At 41.2% G+C, this 19710-nt stretch overlaps 1 protein-coding gene across 1 annotated transcript in view; it reads left to right on the top strand.

Annotated features, from left to right (window-relative positions):
• The first annotated feature begins 519 nt into the window (after positions 1 to 519).
• The window catches only part of C2H1orf141 (chromosome 2 C1orf141 homolog), a 75424-nt gene continuing 56233 nt past the window's right edge, over positions 520 to 19710 (top strand). The window contains exons 1-3 of the mRNA XM_058681110.1: positions 520 to 544; positions 9366 to 9456; positions 16499 to 16656. Coding sequence (XP_058537093.1) covers positions 9379 to 9456; positions 16499 to 16656 — 236 coding nt within the window. The 5' untranslated portion in view covers positions 520 to 544; positions 9366 to 9378. The remainder of the gene's footprint in view (positions 545 to 9365; positions 9457 to 16498; positions 16657 to 19710) is intronic.

Genomic DNA, 19710 nt, shown 5'->3' with positions numbered 1-19710 from the left:
CCTACCTGTAGGCAATTGCCTAGGTTGCCTTGTACCTAGGCAAGGGTTACACTCTAGGAGAAAAGTAGTCAATAGCTTGTGGACATTCTGGGCCCGGTTAATGCCAAATTTGTTTGGATGAGACCAGCGTTCCAGCATAGTTTCCTATTCTATTTTATTATTATTATTATTTTAAAGATATGTGGAAAAGGCGAAGAACACCAGTGCAAGGAAAATTGAACCATAACCCAGGGCAGGTGAGGGTGAAAAGCTGAAGGTCTGCAGGAGAGCAACATCATTGGAAATGAAAACAAGCAGTAGAATGACCTTGTGCTCCATGTTACTGCTGCCCAACAGTTGATGGAGTCACATGAGAGATGGTTGAGCCATTCTAAAACCCAAGATTCCAAGGCAGGCTTCTGTGACACAAGAACCCCAACATTCCAGATGGCCTCATCTCTTCCCAACTGTAAGCATTGATAAGAGTGCTTCTGATGGGGCTGGGAGGGCTGGAAGGGCTAGAAGGAATTTGAATCAGAAAAAAAAATTGAGGAAGCTGAGTGTGGTAAGTTTGTGGTGATAAATACACTAACATGAGATGTTAATAGTAGAGGATGCTCGGTGGGGACTATAGCTTGTGACAAATGTATCATAGTGGCAAAAGATGTTATGTATAGTGGGAGCTGTGTGTGGGTATATGGGAACTCTGTACTGCTTCACAATTTTTGTATTATAAATTTAAAACTATTCTGAAACAAAATGGGTATTTGAAAAATAAAAGATATTTACTTGAAAGGCAGAGTCATGGTGTGGAGGGAGGGAGAGAGAAAGAGAGGAAGGGAGAGCGTATTGGGATCTTTCACTTGTTAGTGCACTCCTCAATGTTCCCAACTGTTGAGGTTGGACCAGTTCAAAGGCAAAAGTCCCTAACACTCCCAGATGGTGGCAGGGTCCAGGAGCTTCGACCATCTGTGCCTGCTTTCCCATGCTCATTAGCAGGGAGCTGGATTGGAAGCAGGATTCCTGGGACTCAATCCAGCCCACCAACATGAGATGCTGGTATCTCAGGAGGAGACTGAACCCACGGTGCCACAATGCTGACTCCCGGAAATAAAAGGGAAAGATGTTTTAGAAATACATGTATCTATTAAGCAAGTAAAATAATCTCTCCTACCTCTAGTTAACATATCAGTGAATTGGGGGGGAAATTGGTGTTTTTGAAGACCAAAAAGATTCATTTTTTTTGGTGAGACTCCAGTGTGGAGACATTATGCTTCATCTCATGACAATCTCCCTAAGGAGCTGTTGTCTATTCCAGAATATGTCTACCATCAGGCTCCTAAGGGCTGCGGGTTTTAGTGTGGTTCATGGGGCTCAGCAAAAGAATCTAATAGAAAATTCAGCAGTAAAGTTATGAACTCAGAGAAGGAAAAGAAGCCATAATCAAATGTACATAATCTAGCTAATTCCCGAAATAATATAGAAGATCCTGAATTGCTGAATACATTCTCATTGTTTCACAAGTTCCAAAGTGGGAAACTTCTGAAATATAATTGCAGAAATGTATTTTGAAGGAAGCAAGTAGGAAGTTAGACATATGGAGACCACTGATGATCATATGGCAGCAGGTATGGCAGGGGAAAAAAGCACATGCAAATGAAAGCAGTGAATTTTGCAGCGTTTATAATAGGAAAATTCCACTCATCTCTAACTGGCAAGTGCATCTTTACTGAAGACTAATTAATTTTATTTGCTAACATTTGCAAATCACTTACATGGGTGCAGTTAAAACTCAAAGCACCTCCATGAAGCAGGTACTTCTGCTTCCACTTTACAGGTGAACAACAGAGAAAGGTTAAGCAACTTGCACATAAGCACATGGCTGGTAGCTAAGGGACAAAGCTAGGGATTCAGATCCAGAGAGATGGACTCCACGGTTTTGCTGTTAAGCAATAAACTATTTTGCCTCTTGACCTAAAAGAATGTCAAAGTTCTGTACATACTGAATATAAACTAAAAACAAAAGCAGTACACAACACGGAATGCCAAGGTGAGGTTGCCTGTGCCAGATGCGACTACAGCACCCAACCAGCACACGTCAGAACCAGGAAGGGAGGGGGAAGAGCCCACAGGGGAATAAGGGGTGGTTCCCTTGCTAGACTGCTGCTCTCACTGGAGCGTGAGCTGGGATGGGGACAGACCAGACTAGGCAGGGCTACAACACCTGTGCGCCTCATGTGGACTAGATCAGGGAAGAGCCAGGCTGGGCTGATTATTCCTACTGGTGCAATCTACAATTATAGTGGGTGAGAGTTGTTGGGGCTTACCCGCAGCAGAAACTGGCAGAAGCTGGCACTGGGGGGGCTAATACTGTCAAGTTAAACCACAGAAACACCTGGAGAGTGCATAATCTGGAAGTGGGAGTGGCCTGGGAGGGAAATATTGGGCTTCTCCCTCTTGGGTTACTGCCCCCCACAGAAGCGCACGAAAACTAGGACAGGGGCTGGGGTGGCTTGAGAAACACCCAATAACATCCGTGAGGGCTGGATAGTTGAGCTGGTTAGATGGAACAAGGTTTTAATACCCATTGACATGTGTGAGAGCAGAAGGGGATATGGGACAGACTGGACTAGTCTGCTACACACTGGCAAACCAGGGCAGGGGGCGGACCTGGTGGGGGTTATTGTGGGTCGCTCTGACTGGGATGCAGCTCCCACTGGTTTATGTGAGGGCTGAGTATGTGCTGGGCAGAACCAGGCTGGACTGCAACACCCATTGGCTCCAGTGGAAGTCGGGGCTGAAAACAGAACCAACCCAGCAATTGCAACCACCAGCTGATTGGGGCAATGGACTGTGCCAGGACCTGTGCTTGCTAGTACATACAAGAATCTGGTCTGGAAACACCTCAGACAAAGTCTCTTTGGAGATCTCCCCAATCCAACTGCCAGACTCAGAACCCTAACCATGAAAAGACAGAGGACAGAACAGGTCAATCAACAACCTCAGCTCTATGTTGGCAGTGAAAACCTGGGCAAATGGACTATGTCAGTCAGTGGATTCTTCAATGACATCATCGTGCTTGGAGTGCCGAGATTGGCAGCAATTCAGAACTGTTGAACTATTAAAACCACTTGAGCAAGACCCTCGGAGCATGCCCCATCCGGGACTTGGGGCGGGTGGGAGACTGGGTGGGGCTTCTCCCTTTAAATCCCCTTTGACATCAGATATATTAAGGAAACAATACAGAGCTAATTGTCTTGCCCATCTTCCTGTAGTGCTTGATACTTTTTACCCTAATTATGTCAAGGTGGTAAAAACAAAAAACTAAAAAAAAAGAATAGAAACTAAAAGTAGCAGCCTTAGGGGCTGATGCCTTGACAAAGTAGGATAAGCCTCTGCCTATAGTGTCAGCATCCCATACATGAACCAGTTAATGTCCCGGCTGTTCTACTTCTGATCCAGCCTCTTCGTTATGCCCTGAGAAAGCAATAGAAGATGGAACAAATCCTTAGGCTCCTGTATGCATGCAGGAAATCTGGAAGAAGCTGGCTCCTGGTTCAGTTTGGAGCAATTTGGCCATCTTGGGTGTGAACCAGCAGATGGAAGATTTCTCTGTCTCTTGCTCTGTTACATAGCCTTTCAAATAAAATAAAGTCTTAAAAAACATTGAAACCAGTTTTTTAAAATAAAAGTACCAGCATAAATGTAGGTTAAAAATTCATAGCATTTACACTTGTCCATTTCCTTTGTGGCTGATAATTGACTAACTTATTCAAGTTGTTAGATATCAAAATTGCAAAAAAAGAATCAGACAATTATGCACAGTTTCTACCTCAAAGGAAAATATCATATGCAAAGGAAATAAGATATGAACACTAAATGTCTTAGTAGAATATGACAAGTGCTAGGATAATTTTCTATGTAACATTTTGTGTGAAAACAGATGATTGGCATGTAAATCATAGTATATCTTGCAAAGCTTCCTAGCAGAGGTGATGCTTGTATTGTATCTGGGATTACCAGAATTTGAGAATACCATGAATATAAAAATGACTTTACAGGCAGAGGGAATAGCAAAAGCGAAGCAAGAAATAAATACAATGCAAGTTGTTTATTATGACTGAGGTAGCAAGTGTGTGTGAGCAAATGACAGTAAGGTTAAGGATATAATTAGAGGCCAAACTATGAACCTATGTAGTGAGTAATGACTGAGGAAACTTGACATTTTTTCTAAAGGTGGTTGGAAGGAGTTGAAGCTTTAAGCAGGGAACCATGATATTTTATTTTTCTTTGAAAACAAAATTTGTTACACTCAGAGGCCCTTGGGAACTTGGGCACATTTAGAGAAGGTCTAGTCCAGGCAAAAGATTTTATTGTCAACTGGAGACTGCCCAGGCCCACTTCCACACAGAGGGTGACCACATGAGGGAAGCAGTCACTGGTGTATGCGCCACTGCCATTTCATACATTTTATATGTGGTAGATGGGGGTAACGGGGTAAGGTAGCAAGTGTCAGTGCCTGCCCCAGGCCACAAGGCAGTGGCTTCCCTCTGGCAAGTGTCAGCATCTGCACGCTGGGTGATCAATAAACTCTTCAACACAGAGTTGCTTCTGCTCTGCTTAGGCCAACATTCTAACAGAATTCAGACAGACGCAAGGAATAGATGGGACAAATGGAGGATAAAACGGGTTAAATGTATGAATAGGTGCTGAAACTATTGTAATCATCCAGGCAATCAAGTTATTGATCCTAAATTAAGGCAGTAGCCATGTGAACAAATCACAAAGGAGCTAGAAATATATTTCAGCTATAACACACACAAGCTCAAATGATCATGTATGATCATTTAGGTGAGAGAGGAAAAAAACTTGAGGACAGTGGTGAGCAAACTTTAATATCAGTGATAGGTTGCTAATCTTCACTTCCATAGTTTCTAAGAGGGCAACTGGGGATCTATGTTCCTTTGAAGTTTTCTAATTCCTTCTGCAGGTATAATGAAAATCAAGCATCACTGTGACTCCAAAGTGTATAGGCTAGAATCATAGAGATGTTAATACAATGATAAAAAGTAGTGGCTTTTGGTTGGGTGATAGAAAGGACGGGAAAACGTTGCTCTTAATCCTGCACTTTGGCTAGTACGTCAGAGATTTGTACTTATTAATAAATATAAACAAAAACTGACAGCCTAAATATAAGTTAAGAAGTCGTAGCATTTGTCCATTTACTGTGGTTAATGATTGATCGATTCTTGAAAATAATTGGTTGCTAACAGAGTGGGAGAAAATCTGTGCACACTGCACAACAGATAAGGAACTAACACTCAGGATTTACAGACAGCTTCAGAAGCTAAGCAACAGCAAAACAAATAGCTCTATTAAAAAATGGGCAAAGGAAAGGAACAGCCACTTTTCAAAGAATAAATTCAAATAGCTAACAGACATGAGAAAATGCCCACTGCTCAAACTCCCTAATTATTAGGGGAACGCAAATAAAAACCACATGGAGGTGTTCTACCTAATTCTAGTGAGAGTGGCTTCCATCCAGAAATCTACTAACGCTTGCTGGTGTGGCTGTGGGAAGAAAGGTGCTCTATCCCACTGTTGGTGGGAGTGTAGGCTAGTACAATCACTATGGAGGTCAGTATAGAGAGTGCTAAAATAATTGAAAATTCATCTGCCATATGACCCAGCTATCCCACCTTGGGATATATACCCAAAGAAAATGGAATCTGCATACAAGAAAGTGACCTGTAATCCCTTATTTATAACAACACAATCTACAATAATGAAGACTTGGAAACAAACCAGATGCTAATAAAATGAGGAATGGATAAAGAAATTGTAGTACAGTCTACTCCGTGGAATACTTGGCCATTAAAAAAAAAAAAAGAAACCATACCATGTGAAACAAAATGGTCCAAACCAGAAAGCATTATGCTCAGAAAAATAAGCCCATTCCAAAAGGACAAACATCATATGTTCTCTCTGATACAAGGCAACCTTCACGCAAAACACAAAATAAATAGATACATAGGTGAACATGTATATGCATATGTTCTCATAGATGAAATGTATACTGGAGATAAACATACCATGAAGTGTATGTATGATGCAGTAGGCATCTCTACTCCTGAATAAAAAGTGGACTCCCAAGTAAACTGTTAAATATACCTTGACAATGGCATACTAGATTTTCTACCTTTGTTTATACCTATAATGCCACAATGTTCTTAAGCAGCGGAATAATCAATCTGTAACTGCTACTAAAGGAATACACTACTGTAATAATGGGGGTGGGGAGAAGGTAATTGGAGAGGGAGAAAAGGAAGAAAAAGGGGAAATACTTATACCTAAAAAACTGTATCATGGGAAATAATAATAACTAGAAAATTTTTAAAAATAAAATAATTGGTTATTTGTTTTTTCTAGCTTAAACAATTTGTACTGTGCCAAAAATTTTCCAGAATTCCTATTGTAGTAGCATAAAAATAGCAATAATTTAAATCAAAAGAATAAGTTCCATATCACAGCTAATTGTGTGCGTATGGGATGTATGTGTGTGTAAATATATAGTGGTGTGTGTGTCTGTCATCTGTCATCTATCAATCATCTATCTAGCCAGCTAGCTACCTTCCCAACTTCCTACCTACCTAACTATGGCACGACACAGTGAATGTTAAAATACCTCAAGTGGTGTTGGAGATGGGAGAGCAGGTCTCTGAAAGGAAGAGGTGTAGGACAGCTTCACTCTAGAAATGCTTGCTCTGTTCCTTCCCCTGAGCAGGCAGGCAGCAATCCCAGCAGTCCCCTCTGTTCCTTATGTAATTGACATTTTCCCCAAATTGGGAAACCCACTCACCTTAACAGGTGTCGCCGCCCTGCAGCGACACTAAAATGACGAGGAATTTCAAGGGCCTGGAAAAAACAGGAACCGCCACCTCAGCTGGCACACACACACACGAACAAACACACACGAACAAACACACACACACGAACACACACGAACAAACACACACACACGAACAAACACACACACGAACAAACACACACACACGAACACACACGAACACACACACACACGAACAAACACACACACGAACAAACACACACACACGAACACACACACAAACGAACGAAAAGGGGAGGCAAGGGAAAGAGCCGAAGGAAAAGGAGAGGGTGAATCAAAAAGGCGAACAAAAAGCCACAGGCGAACAAAAGGGCTTGTTGCCGAAAGCGGGCTGCTTATATATAGTTCTCCACCAATCACTTCTCCCCGTGGGTCCACGGGGGCACGGGGCGCTATCTGATAGGCCAGCAATCGCAGCGGGGGAACGTTAGCCTATCCTTGTGACTTCCTGCCTGCCTACTGGTGGGACAAATCCCGCCTCCTAGCCCTCAGCCAGCCGCCATCTTGCGGCCCCTCACACGTGGGGTCGACCGCTTCCCAACAACAGGCTGAAGCTTCAAGGTATCTTCTTTCCTAACTCTTATTGAGGAATTGAAATCATTGTCTCTAACAAAAGAAATTTGATGAGAACTAAGGAGCTTTCTTCATCTTAAATTTATTATATTTAACTGAAACACAGAAGCTAATATTTCTCCCCTATTTCTTAGTTGTTTTTAGGGTATACAGAGGCCTGTTTCTTGGTTCTGAAAAGAAAACAAATGGTATCCAGATGTTGTTCCTCACTCTCCCAGGGTCCCGTCAGGCATCTAGAATCTGAGGCATTCATGCTGTCAGTCTTTTCACCTGGGGGGTTCCATTTCCAGGACAACCAAAAGTTATGTCATTGATAACAAGATGTGCTGTGTATGTTCATCCCCATTATCCAGGAATAATTCTGCATAGTTATAATTTAAGTATGTTCCCCTAAGGTTCATGCATTAGAAACTTGGTCCCAGTGTGGGAATGTGCAAGGTTGCTGGAATCTGAAGTGGGGCTTGGTGTAAAAGTGTATCATTGGGTTGCAGTGCCCTTGGAAGAAATTAAAGTAGGTCTTGCAGGAGTAAGTTATTTTGTGGCCTTCAACTCTCATACCTAAAATGAAAACAAGGCAAATAAGTTCCTCATGTCTAACATAGAGCTCCCCAAACCTAACATTCGTTACTTGACCTCAAAAGAGATTTTTCGGATTGATATTAAACAAGTAGAACACAAGATTAATTAGATATTAATTAACTGGAAAATAGTCATAGGATCCAATCAGCCTTCTGCATGATTAATTGCATGCTACCTGCTGTATTAACAGCCTTGGATCAATGACCAATCTATTTTGAATGCAATTAACTATATAAATGTGAAGTCTTTGCACATGTTTCTTTAGAATTATAACAAAGAGAAGAGATACAGATTAAGCCATATGTCCCCTACTTCAAGAATGAGTCACATCAAATTCTTAAAGGGTGATTTTTATTTTAAATTAAGCAATTCTTTTTTAATATAAATTTTATTGTTGATGATGTTTACACAGTTGATTAGAGTGGGAAAGGTCTAGCATTAGGGCAAAGTGGGTGAGACCATTGTTTCCAAAAAAATTTTTTTTCTTCTTTCTGTATCTGGGAGAAGGAAGTAGATGGGAGAGAGCCTCACACAGCCTCCAACCACCGCAGTACTCACCTGATGTCATCCCAGAGTCCCCGATATGGAGCATGCTCTGAGGGTTCTGCTCAAGTGGTTTTGATAGTTCTGATATGCTGTCAGTCTCGCTAATGGGAGGATAAGGAAATCTTTCCAAGGTCCATTGGCTAACATAGTCTACCTTAGAGTCTCCACTCGTTTAGATAATTGTAGTCAATGCTTGGCTGGAGTAGTTGACCAATTTGCTCTGCCCTCCTTCCTCTGCTATGGTACCAGATGTCCTCTTGTTACCTAGCTACCTGGCATTCCAATCCTATGACTTTCTATTGAAAAAATATTGATACATGCTCTGGTGCAGTAGTCTAGTGACTAACCTTGCAAGTGCTGGATCCCAAATGTCCTGGCTATCACATTTTCCATCCAGCTTCCTGCCTGTGGCCTGGGAAAGCAGTCAAGGATGGCCCAAAGCCTTGGGAATCTGTACTCTCATGGAAGACTTAGAAGAAGCTCCTGACTCCTGGCTTTGGATCAGCGCAGCTCTGGCCATTGCAACCACCTGGGGAGTGAACCAAAGGATGAAAGATCTTTTCTGTCTCTCCTTCTATCTATATATCTACCTTTCCAATAAAAATAAATAAATCTTTTTTAAAAGTTGACATAATTTACAATTCTATGATTATTCCAGAATGAACGCAACTGTATTATTTGGCCAAAATAGTGACATAAAGTTGAGTCTTATTTAACTTATGCCTAAATAATTCATATAAATTTGAATTGATCGGGAAATTTCTTCTTTTTTTTAAATTAGGAATTATTGATTGATGATGGCAGAAAAAGTCTTAGAGCAGCTAGATGTCCTGGATAAGCAAGAGAAGATACTCTTGGACCAAAGAGCAAAGGTTTGTAAAGCAAAAGTTTAACTTGGATTTAAACAATTACAAAGTTAACATTTCAAATAAGAATAATTTCACTTTTTAGTAATGATGCATAAATTTGAATATGTAAACTAATTTGCACTAATTATGTTAGTTGAAAGAGTAATGGAACTGGTGTGGTGCTGTAGCAGGCTAATCCTCCTCATTGTGGTGCTGGCATCCCATAAATGTGCGCTTTGTATTCCCGACAGCTCCACTTGGATCCAGCTATTTGCTTATGGCCTGCGAAAGCAGTAAAGGCTGGCCTACATCCTTGGGACCCTACACCTACATGAGAGACCCAGAAGAAGCTCCTGGCTCTTGGGTCAATTCAGCTGTGGCCAGTGTAGTCATTTGGGGCATGAACCAGCAGATGAAAGATCTATTTTTACCTCTTTCTCTGCAATTTTTCCTTTCAAATAAACAAAGTATTTATTAAAAACCTGGTAGAAATGAATCGAAGTTTTTTTTTTGATTTCATGATATGGTCTAAGTAATTTCAAAACAGGATACATTAAATTCAAGACAAAGTTTTAAGACTGTAGTTTCGTAAAATGAAATTTGGGACCTATTGAACAACTTAACCTTGGTTCTCTATACACTTTTAAAGAGGAAAAAAAGCAAATTTCTACTGGATCACTCTTTGGAAGACTTTTTATTTTTACACTATAAATTTTTTTTTTTTAGTGTTACTTTTATTGTAAAGTCAGATATATGTAGAGAAGGAGAGACAAAGAGGAAATTCTTCGGTATGATGATTCACTCCACAAGTGACCACCATGGCTGGAGCTGAGCCAATCCAAAGCCAGGAGCCTCTTCCAGGTCTCCCACACAGGTGCAGGGTCTCAAGACGTTGGGCAGTCCTCAACTGCTTTCCCAGGCCACAAGCAGGGAACTGGATGGGAAGTGGAGCTGTTGGGATTAGGACCAGCGCCCATATGGCATCCCAGTGTGTGCAAAGCGAGGACTTTAGCTGCAAGACTATTGCGTTAGGTCCTTTACACTATAAAATTAAAACATAGTTTTAGAAATAATTTCAGTAACACATAGAAATATATGAAGAACATCGTACATAAAGAAAAATTGTATTATAGGAAATTATTAATGTTTGCCTTTTTCCCTCTAACTCATTCTTCTGGGGCAGGCAAATTTTAACTGTTGGGGTTTATTTATTCACATCTTTCATTTTCTTACAAGAAACTGTACCTATATGCATATATACATGCATTTATCTTTACATCCAGTAATCAAAATGTAAATGCATACACACGGATGTGAACACAAATGGAAACAGATTATCTCTTTTTTTAACTAGGTGAGACAGTACACTTTTTTTTGCTAAAGGTAAACTATTGTAAATTTAAACTTTTTTTTTACAAATTGTAATTTATTGACAAAATACATAATTTTGATAATTTTGGACTTTCTGATTATAGCTCACAAGATGTTGTAAAAGTAGTGTAAGACATTCCAGCAGTTTGCCATCCATATAAGACCCTCACCATGCAACCTCTTTGTTTTTATGTACACCATATCCTCCCTCTCTGCCCACAGTACTCACTAGCTGGTTTTCTACCAGTATTATTTTGAGATTGTTATGAGAATGAGATCATTCACTGTAAAATTGAAGGGTTGGCTTTTTCACCATGGAAATGGGCCTTGAAGTCCATCATGGCTTTGCACCATATCAATAGCTCTATTATAAATGAGATATAAAGTTTATTGCTGAATAGCATCCTATGGATGTCCAGAGTTTCAATAACTCATTCACTGAAGGACATTTAGATTGTTTTGGGGATTTTGCTATTAACACTCATTTCTCTCTGCTGAATGCTCAGGAACGATTCCTAAGGCCATCTTAAATTCAACAAAATCAAAACCACAGGGTTTGGTTTCAGTTAGGGCAGACCCATTATGATTCCCCTGCTTAACCCTTAGCCCAGTCTACCTCTGGGAACTAAGCTAGCTGCTGAACTGTTTATCCCATTTGGTTCCCTCAATGCAGGATCCAGTCCTGATCTCTTTCTCTAATGCCTGGAGACAGTAATTTTCATATACTTTCTCCACTCCTGATTCTAACAGCAGGAGGTTAATTCTGCTAGCACTTACCCTTTCATTGCAGATTTTGCTTTCAAATGTTTTTTTCGTCTCTTTATTACTCTGCACTGTGCTAGGAGATATTTTTGGAGAAAAACCTTAAATCAATGCCTGAAACCAGACTTTAGCTCTTTCCTTTATCCTCTTTAGACCATCTGTATAAATATTTTCTCAATTCTATTTCTACCTCATACGAAATTTAGTGTGAGGTTCACCATATGTGTGCCTATAGGAAGAGGAGCAGGTTCTAGAGAGATGGCTGCCAGCATTCTAGTAGGCTCATCACCGGTTGTCTCTGTTGTCTCAGGTCTTTTCTTAAAATATGAGTTTTCAAAGTAGGAGATAGTAGTTTTTCCTCATAATAATAGAAGCAGCTTGTGAAGGAAGGAGGTTTCTATTGCATCACAGTTTTGGAAGTTCAGAGTCCAGGGTCAGGCTCATGTATATATAAAGCCTATCTATCATCCATCTATTTATTTATTAATTTTTGAAACCTCAGTGAAAGAGTTATGGTCCCATAACTCTTGCATTATGCATGCCTGTAAAACCAGAATCATTTGGATTCCAACAAGGTCTGCCACCTGTAAAAGTAACACCTGGACTGACTGAAATTATGGCTGCAATCCCAAAGCGCTTTGCCTGTTGAGTGCAGATAAATAAAACCTTGGGCAGTGCTGGGATTACTTGCTGCAAAGTGTAATGAAATTTCAGGAAGGAGTTCCACTTTCCCAGGCTTCTGGACTCATGATGTGAGCAAAACAACTCAAAAATTTCTGAAATATCCTTAGAAAACGTAATTCCTGTTGTTGCATCTATTAACCTTTGTTTTCCTTTTACTAGCACAATTTTTAAAAATATTTATTTGAAAGGCTATGTGTGTGAAAGAAAGGTGGGGGGAGATCTTGTACGGTTCACTCCCCAAATTACCTACACAGCCAGGGCTGTGATAGACTGAAGCCAAGATCCAGGAACCCCATCTGGATTTCCCAAATAGTTGGTAAGGACCAAGGTACTTGAACCCTCACCTGCTTCTTCCTAGGAACAGTACCAGGGAGTTGGATCAGAAACAGTATCTGGGACCAGAACCAGCACTCCAATGTGAAAAATCATGATCGCAAGTGGCAGGTTAACTGTTGTGCCACAAAGCCACCCCACCCCCACCTCCCACCACACAAGAAGTTTTTCTATCCTATTCTTTTATTCTACACTCAGATTTCTTGCTCCATTCCTGGCCAGCTTGGGACCTTTTCAGATCTTTCTGCTCTGATTTTTGTTGTTGCTCTTCTTGCTGCTGTGGTTATTTGGTTGTTTCCGATTCTCACTGTGAAATTAATGTAAAGTAGCCAATAATACCCATGCTCCTGCTTGCATGGTTCACTGTTCTGAAGTCTCCTTTGCCAAATGTCTTAGTCCAACATATCTAAATTCTGCTCTCCACAGTCTGAGACCAGGGACACAATACAGGCATGTTCTTTGCCACAGTGTAAACAGGGTGACCTTTAGTCCAATCCCCACAATGATCTTAATTTTTGTCTGAAACGTCATGATGTATGGCCTATAATAAATACATTCATAACAGCATTCTGTCCTAGCTGCTTAGCCAATCTGTACACTGTTCCAGTTCTTACTTAGTTTTCCTTTCTTCGGCACATTCACCAGAATCACCCATAATACTCTAATTGCAGCAGTCCAAGCTTTTCCTATTCTGACCTTTCAAAATTCCAGCATCTTCCAGTTAATAATTCCAAAGCTGCTTCCACATGCTTAGTTATCATTGTAGTAATGATTCATTCCTTGTTACCACTTTTCTGTATTGATCAGCTTTCTGTCACCATTCAAGATTCTGAATACAGGCTACTTACAATAGAAAGATTTATTCTGGCTCACAGTTTTGAAGTTCGAGTTTAGCCATCTGGAAAGGACAGTGGATATCAGTGGCACAGCCTGTGAGAAGGAAGGAAGGGTTCCATGGCAACTAGAAAGCATGGTTGGTCCCATCTTTGTTTTATAGATCCATGTTCTCTCAAGAACTGTCTTAGGAAACCCTCTCCCTTTAATAAGCCATGGCCCTCTCACGAGGCTCACCTCCTAAACCTTAGAGCAAATTTGGTTTTCACTTTCTTAGCACCAGAAACTTGTGACTTTGGTATTTCACCATGACTCCCACAGCCATATCATATGTAACTATAGCAAAGCCTTATTGTTATCTAATTAAGTGCCTCATTTGGTATATGAGAAAGAATGACTGGAGACATGGAGCAAAGGCATAAAAAATTTACTCCACAAATCTTCTAGGTTTTAATAACTAATTGCCACATAAAATTCTGATTGAGTTATACATGCATTCATCTGGGGGTAGTTTTTCTTGTATAAAAAGCCTTTACCCAATGTTAGTGGGCAGAGTTCAATTAAGTCTGCTCAGAGGTGCAGATATCTGAAACTTTCAGCCACGTGCTTGTGGCTGGGAGAACCCATGCTGGGCCAGGCTTCCTGCTGGGGATCCCAACTCCCTGTCCACTATAGCTAAGTGGTGGGTGAATCCTGGACTTGAGGGTGCCAGATTGACAATGGAGCCAGGTTTTGCCCACTGGTTGCCTGGTGGGTGGCAAACTCTGGGGTCTTAGGGGGTCTGGAATTACTGCCTAGGGACATTCATGCACAAGGCCATTGTACATGTAGATAAGGAATGAATCCTGAGGGACACTCAACAACAGGGCCACTGCACTTACAGGTATGAGAGGGGACTGAGACCTGGTGGTTTGGACAGGAGAGACTGGAAGACCTTTATGAGTCAGACTCATGTACCAGCCCATATGGGAATCCAGAATTGGGCTTGTTAACATGGAACATTGCTGACCACTACATAGCAGTCCACACAAAAGCTAGGGCTTAGGGCCTGACTAGCAGGACTAGATCCTAGTATCTGACTGAATGTCGAAACAGGGAATGGATCACATTAGGCAGGGCCATGACACTAACCAGTACGTGAGAGAACCAGGCCCAGGAATAGATTCTTTGGGGTATTTGTAGGCTAAACCCTGCGGAAATGCAAGTCCTGCTGGTTAGTTTAAGAGTTGTGGTGGTGATGGGCTGAGCTAGGGGTGACCATGGAACCTGCCATCATTCACTGGTGCAGGGACCGAGAATAGTCTGGGTAGATCCAGGCTGTGGCACATGCATGTGCATCCTAAAACAAGGTGTAGGGCAGGCCAGACCACAATATTCATCAGCTCATACAAGGCCAAGATGGAGGGGCAGGCTATGCTCAGCAATGGCCTAGCACCCGCTGGCATGCGTGAAGTCTGGGTCTGGGAGTGGGCTGAGTGAGTTAACTTGGGAAACTCTCAGAGTGGGTCATAGCTCTGGCTGGTGAACATGTGGTCCAGGCCTGGCAGTGAGGCAGGCTAAGTAAGGTATCTGCAACTGTTGGCTAATGTGTGGCTTGTTTTTGGCAGGGAGTGGATCAGGCAGGGCTGAGCAAACATTAGCTCACCAGCAAGGACAGAAACCAGACTGGAGCACAGGGCATGCTGGGCTAGGCTGTCACACCTACCAGTTTTCATGAGCCAGGGATCGGAGAAGGCTGAGCAAAGCCAGATTGCAGCACCTGCCAATGAGAGTTGGGACTGGGGACAGACCGGGTCGGGTCAGGTCAGGCTACAGCATCCAATGACAAAGACAAAGACAGGTGAGGAACTTTGCCAAGCTGGTCAGAGCAACCACTGGCATGCACAAGATCTATGGCTGGGAATAGGCCTAGCTGGGGAGCTAAAGGGATACCCTGGGTGGGTTGTGGGTTTCACTGGTGAGTGTGGAAGCCAGAGCTGGTGTTGCTCTCTAGTGTGGGCATGGCTGCAGTGCCCCTTGGCTGGGCACTAGGGTGTGCCAGACTGGGCTAGACTCCAGCACCCACTCATGCACATGAGAATGAGAGTAAGTGTAGGATGAGCTAGACTAGGTCTCTGCCCCTGTTGAGCCATGCATGATTTGTGTCTGGATGTGGACCAGGCTGGGTAGGACCAAGCCTATTTTTATCCAACAGTAAAAACCAGAATGGGTGAAGGCCAGCCAGGAAAGGCTACTGATCCTGCTAGGACAGGAAGTGGACTAAATAGGACTGGCCCATGAATCCACTGATGGGCGCGACATCTGGCAATGGGCAAAGTTCTGATAGAGCAGCTTGGGGAGCTCCTCTGTCAGGACACAGTCCCTGTAGGTAAGCACAAGAACCATGTTAGGGAGCATCCCGGACCAGGCCAGGGAACAGTACTCATCAACCCACATTTGGTGTAGGTTTGGGACGAACCAGGCTGCGCCAGTTTACATCACCCACTGGCGAATCTGAGCACCAGTTTTTATGGGGATCCCCCCAAGTGAATTGCTGGACTCAGAACCCCAACCATGGAGAAAATTGCAGGTTCCATAGTCTGACCATGGAGTTCATGTGTCAGAACTGGGCCTCCTCGGTGGCTCAGACAGAGCAGTGGACAGCATATCCAGGTACACATGGAGGATATGGCAGGCCATCGGAGCCTACAGAGGATACCTGGTACCACAACAGAGGATGGAGGACAGAACAAATTGATCAACTACCCCTGGCAAGTGTTGGCACTGACTATCTGGGCAAATGGAGACTCTAAGTTGGACTATGTCAATCAGTGGATTCTGGAGAAATCAGAGTGATTAGAGAGGCAGTCATTCAGAGCTGTTGAACTATCGAAATCTCTTGAGCAAGACCATCATAGCATGCCCCACATCGGCGACCCTGCTGTGGTGTAGATTTGCTGTCCTCCATCCCAGGGTGCAGAGGCATTTGGGAGGCTGGGTGTGGCTTCTCTCCTTCCCCTCAGATACAGGAAGGAAAAAGAGAGAATGCGGAAAAGGGGAAAAAAAAGCCTTTATTTTTTTTCTTTCTGTGACTTTGCTGCAGAAAAACCAGCTTCAGACTGAAGGAAGAAAAAAGGTTTTAGTTCTCCCCCTGACATTTGATTTTCGGATGGAATTTGAAGAGGCTCTTGCTACACCCACAGCTAAGCCACTGTCAAGGACTAGAAAAAAGAAGTCAAGCAACATCAAAAAAACAAAAATGTAGCTATCATGATTACTCCTAATTTTCAGCTTAAGGTTTTAAGGCATTATTTTATGTTTATCTTATATTATACAGCATATTATGAAGTAAGCTTTGTCATACGGTGTTATTTTTAATGGGTATGAGCTACAATATACTAAGTTACTGTTTCAAATATTCTTAGTTTATAAAATATTTATGATAAAATTTCATTAGTGCAGATGGTAATTGCAATTCTGAATTTTTAAAGAAAAGCTTTTCTTGAGTTCCATATATTGTTCTCAATAATTGCCAGGACTGTTTTTAAGTTTTCAGTAATGATTTTGAAGAAAAAGTCTGCCTAGAAAACTAAGCGAGGCAATTTGTCTGTGTCATTACAAGGACAGCTTGATCTTGTCAAATGTGATTGTTTCACATTGTGTTCATTGTAATGTCAGATACTTTTTCCAGGCATTAGAAATATAGAGGCAAGTTCAAGCACCAAGATTCAGAAACAACAGAACCTTAAAACTGGATGTTAGTGGTACATAGCTACTGTTCTTATTTCACTTATTCTATGTAGCACCCCAATATGCAAAGTGTATTTTGCAGATGAAAACTTCAAGTCCCATTGCCGTTAAGTGACTTGTTCAAGGTCACATAATCAAAAGTGACAGAGGCTGTAGTAAAATTCTAGAGGTCTTTGTCGCTACTTGGGTCAGCAGGCTGACTGTGTTTCTTATGCTTGTTGCCAACGAGTGTTTTGCAATTTGTGCTTACGTAAAGAACGTGTGGGGAAAAGAAGGCCAGGATGGATAAGAAGATTAACCTGAGAAGAGCTGAGATTCATTTAATTTTATTTTGTTTAAGTTATATGCATGGCTCATCAAAGTGGAGGTATCTGTAAGAATGTTGAGCAATTTGAAGCTGAAACAAAACATTATTTGGATAATTGTAGCTAATACTTGGTATTTTACTTGTAAGCATTCTGATTGTGGCAAAAAGTACCACTCATTCTTATTTTTATTATTTATGATTTCTGGGATACAGGAACACCTTTCCAAAGTGGAACCACAAATTAAGAGAAAGGAGTTTAATTCCAGCTCAAGTCAACATTAATGGCTTATAAAAGCTAGTTTTACCACAAATGTTTTCCATTAATGTGTTGTTTTGTTTTAATTACTTCAAAATCACTTACAGAAATCTCCATATTAAAATATAATCTTGATAATGCACAGAAAAATTACAGAAATGGAATTTGGTAATGTGAGGAAGGACAAAAGAAAATATATTTACACATACACATATGTATATGGTACTATGTACAATAAAAGGCCAGTGACCCATTAGATAAATTTAAAGGCAATACACAATGTTTAATGGCTGTGTTTTCTAGAACAATACTGTTGTCACTGCTTTCCTGAGAAGACCATTTCTTAAAGTTAATGAACAAATCACAGATTCGAATTAGTGACAGTAAAGCCCATCAGTAGCCGAGGAATGTTCTTTTGGAGTCAATGGAAGTCTGGCTGTCTGGAATATGCACAAATTCTACAAATAAAGCGATACATACTTCCAAGATGCAAAGGAGTTTGAATTTTATCAGTATCAGGGGAATAGAACCAGCAAAGCAAAAACAAACAAAACCAGAAAAAACTCAAGAATTTCTGTAAGAGTTAGGGTTTACCTTTGGCTAAAGGTAATAAAAATTGTTTAATGAAATCAATAATAAAAATTATCTGGCTTATTTAACATATTCTTTATAATTATTGTCTAGAAATTAGGACTATTGTTTTAAGATTTACTTGCTTAATGGAAAATTACAGGGGAGGGAGTCAGTAGAGAATGAGTAGAGTCAGAGAGAGAATAAGACAGAGAAAGAGTCCTCCATCTCCTGGCTCACTTCACAGATGGCCACAATGGGCAGGGCTCTGCCAAGCCCAAATCAGGAACCAGGAACTTTTTAAAAGTCTCCCACATGGGCGCAGGAGCCCAAGCATTTGGACTATCTTTTGCCGTTTTTCCCGGGCAGATTAGCAAGGAAATGGGTAGGAGGTGGAGCAACTGAGACTTGAATTAGTGCCTATATAGGATACCAGCATCTCAGGGAACAGTTTTACCCATTAAGCCACAGTACTAGCTCTGTGCTAACCATGTGCTAATCCCATGCTGTATTTGAAAAGGCCACAATAAGACACATAGTCTGTTTTAAATTACTGTTTAAATATCTGAGCATAGTAAGTATTGTTACTGTCTGATTTCCCCCGAGGGCCTGTTTTCATTATATTTTCCTGTAACTAATTGATTCATACTATTTTCCATGATATGATTTTGTAGGTGTAGTAATTGCCTCCCACCTCCCCTTCCTTCCTCCCCATTCTCCCTCATCAACTATTTTCCCCAATATTATGACAATAATGTAGTCCTTCAGCAACAGTCACAAGTCCAACTTAAATGGCAAAATTTAAGTGTATCATGGCATTGGAAGTACAGGAAATGGTTAAAAAAAAAAAGGTAGTATCATATTGTCAAGGTACATCTAATAGTTTCATAGGAGTCCTCCTTTTATTTAGGAGCAGAGATGTCCACTGCATCACAGCTACACTTCCTGCTATGCCAGTTTCCATTTACAGTTCAGCTATGAGAATGTTTGTGTATGTGTGTCCATCTGAGGATCTCTTTATTTTGTGTTTTGCATGAAGTTTGTCTTATATCACAGATAGCATATATTTTTCCTTTAGGGATTAGCTTATTTCACTGAGAATAATGGTCTCCAGTTGGGGCCCTTTTGCTGCACATGAAAGAATTTCATTTTTTTTTTAATGACTGAATAGTATTCCCTAGTGTAGATGTACCACAATTTCTTTATCCACTACAGACATCTGGGTTGTTTCCATGTCTTCACTGTTGAGGGTTGTGCTATTATAAATATAAGGTTGCAGATCACTTTTTCATATGCAGATTTCACTTCATTTGAATGTATTCCCAGAGTGGGATAGCTGGGTCATACAGTAGATCAATTTTCAATTGTCTTAACACTCTCCTTACTCACCTCCATAGACTGCACTAGCCTATACACTCACCGACAGTGAATT

This window comes from Ochotona princeps, chromosome 2, assembly GCF_030435755.1.
Source record: "Ochotona princeps isolate mOchPri1 chromosome 2, mOchPri1.hap1, whole genome shotgun sequence".
NCBI lineage: Eukaryota > Metazoa > Chordata > Mammalia > Lagomorpha > Ochotonidae > Ochotona > Ochotona princeps.
Note: the sequence above shows the minus strand (reverse complement) of the source record. Positions and strands in the feature narration are given on the sequence as shown.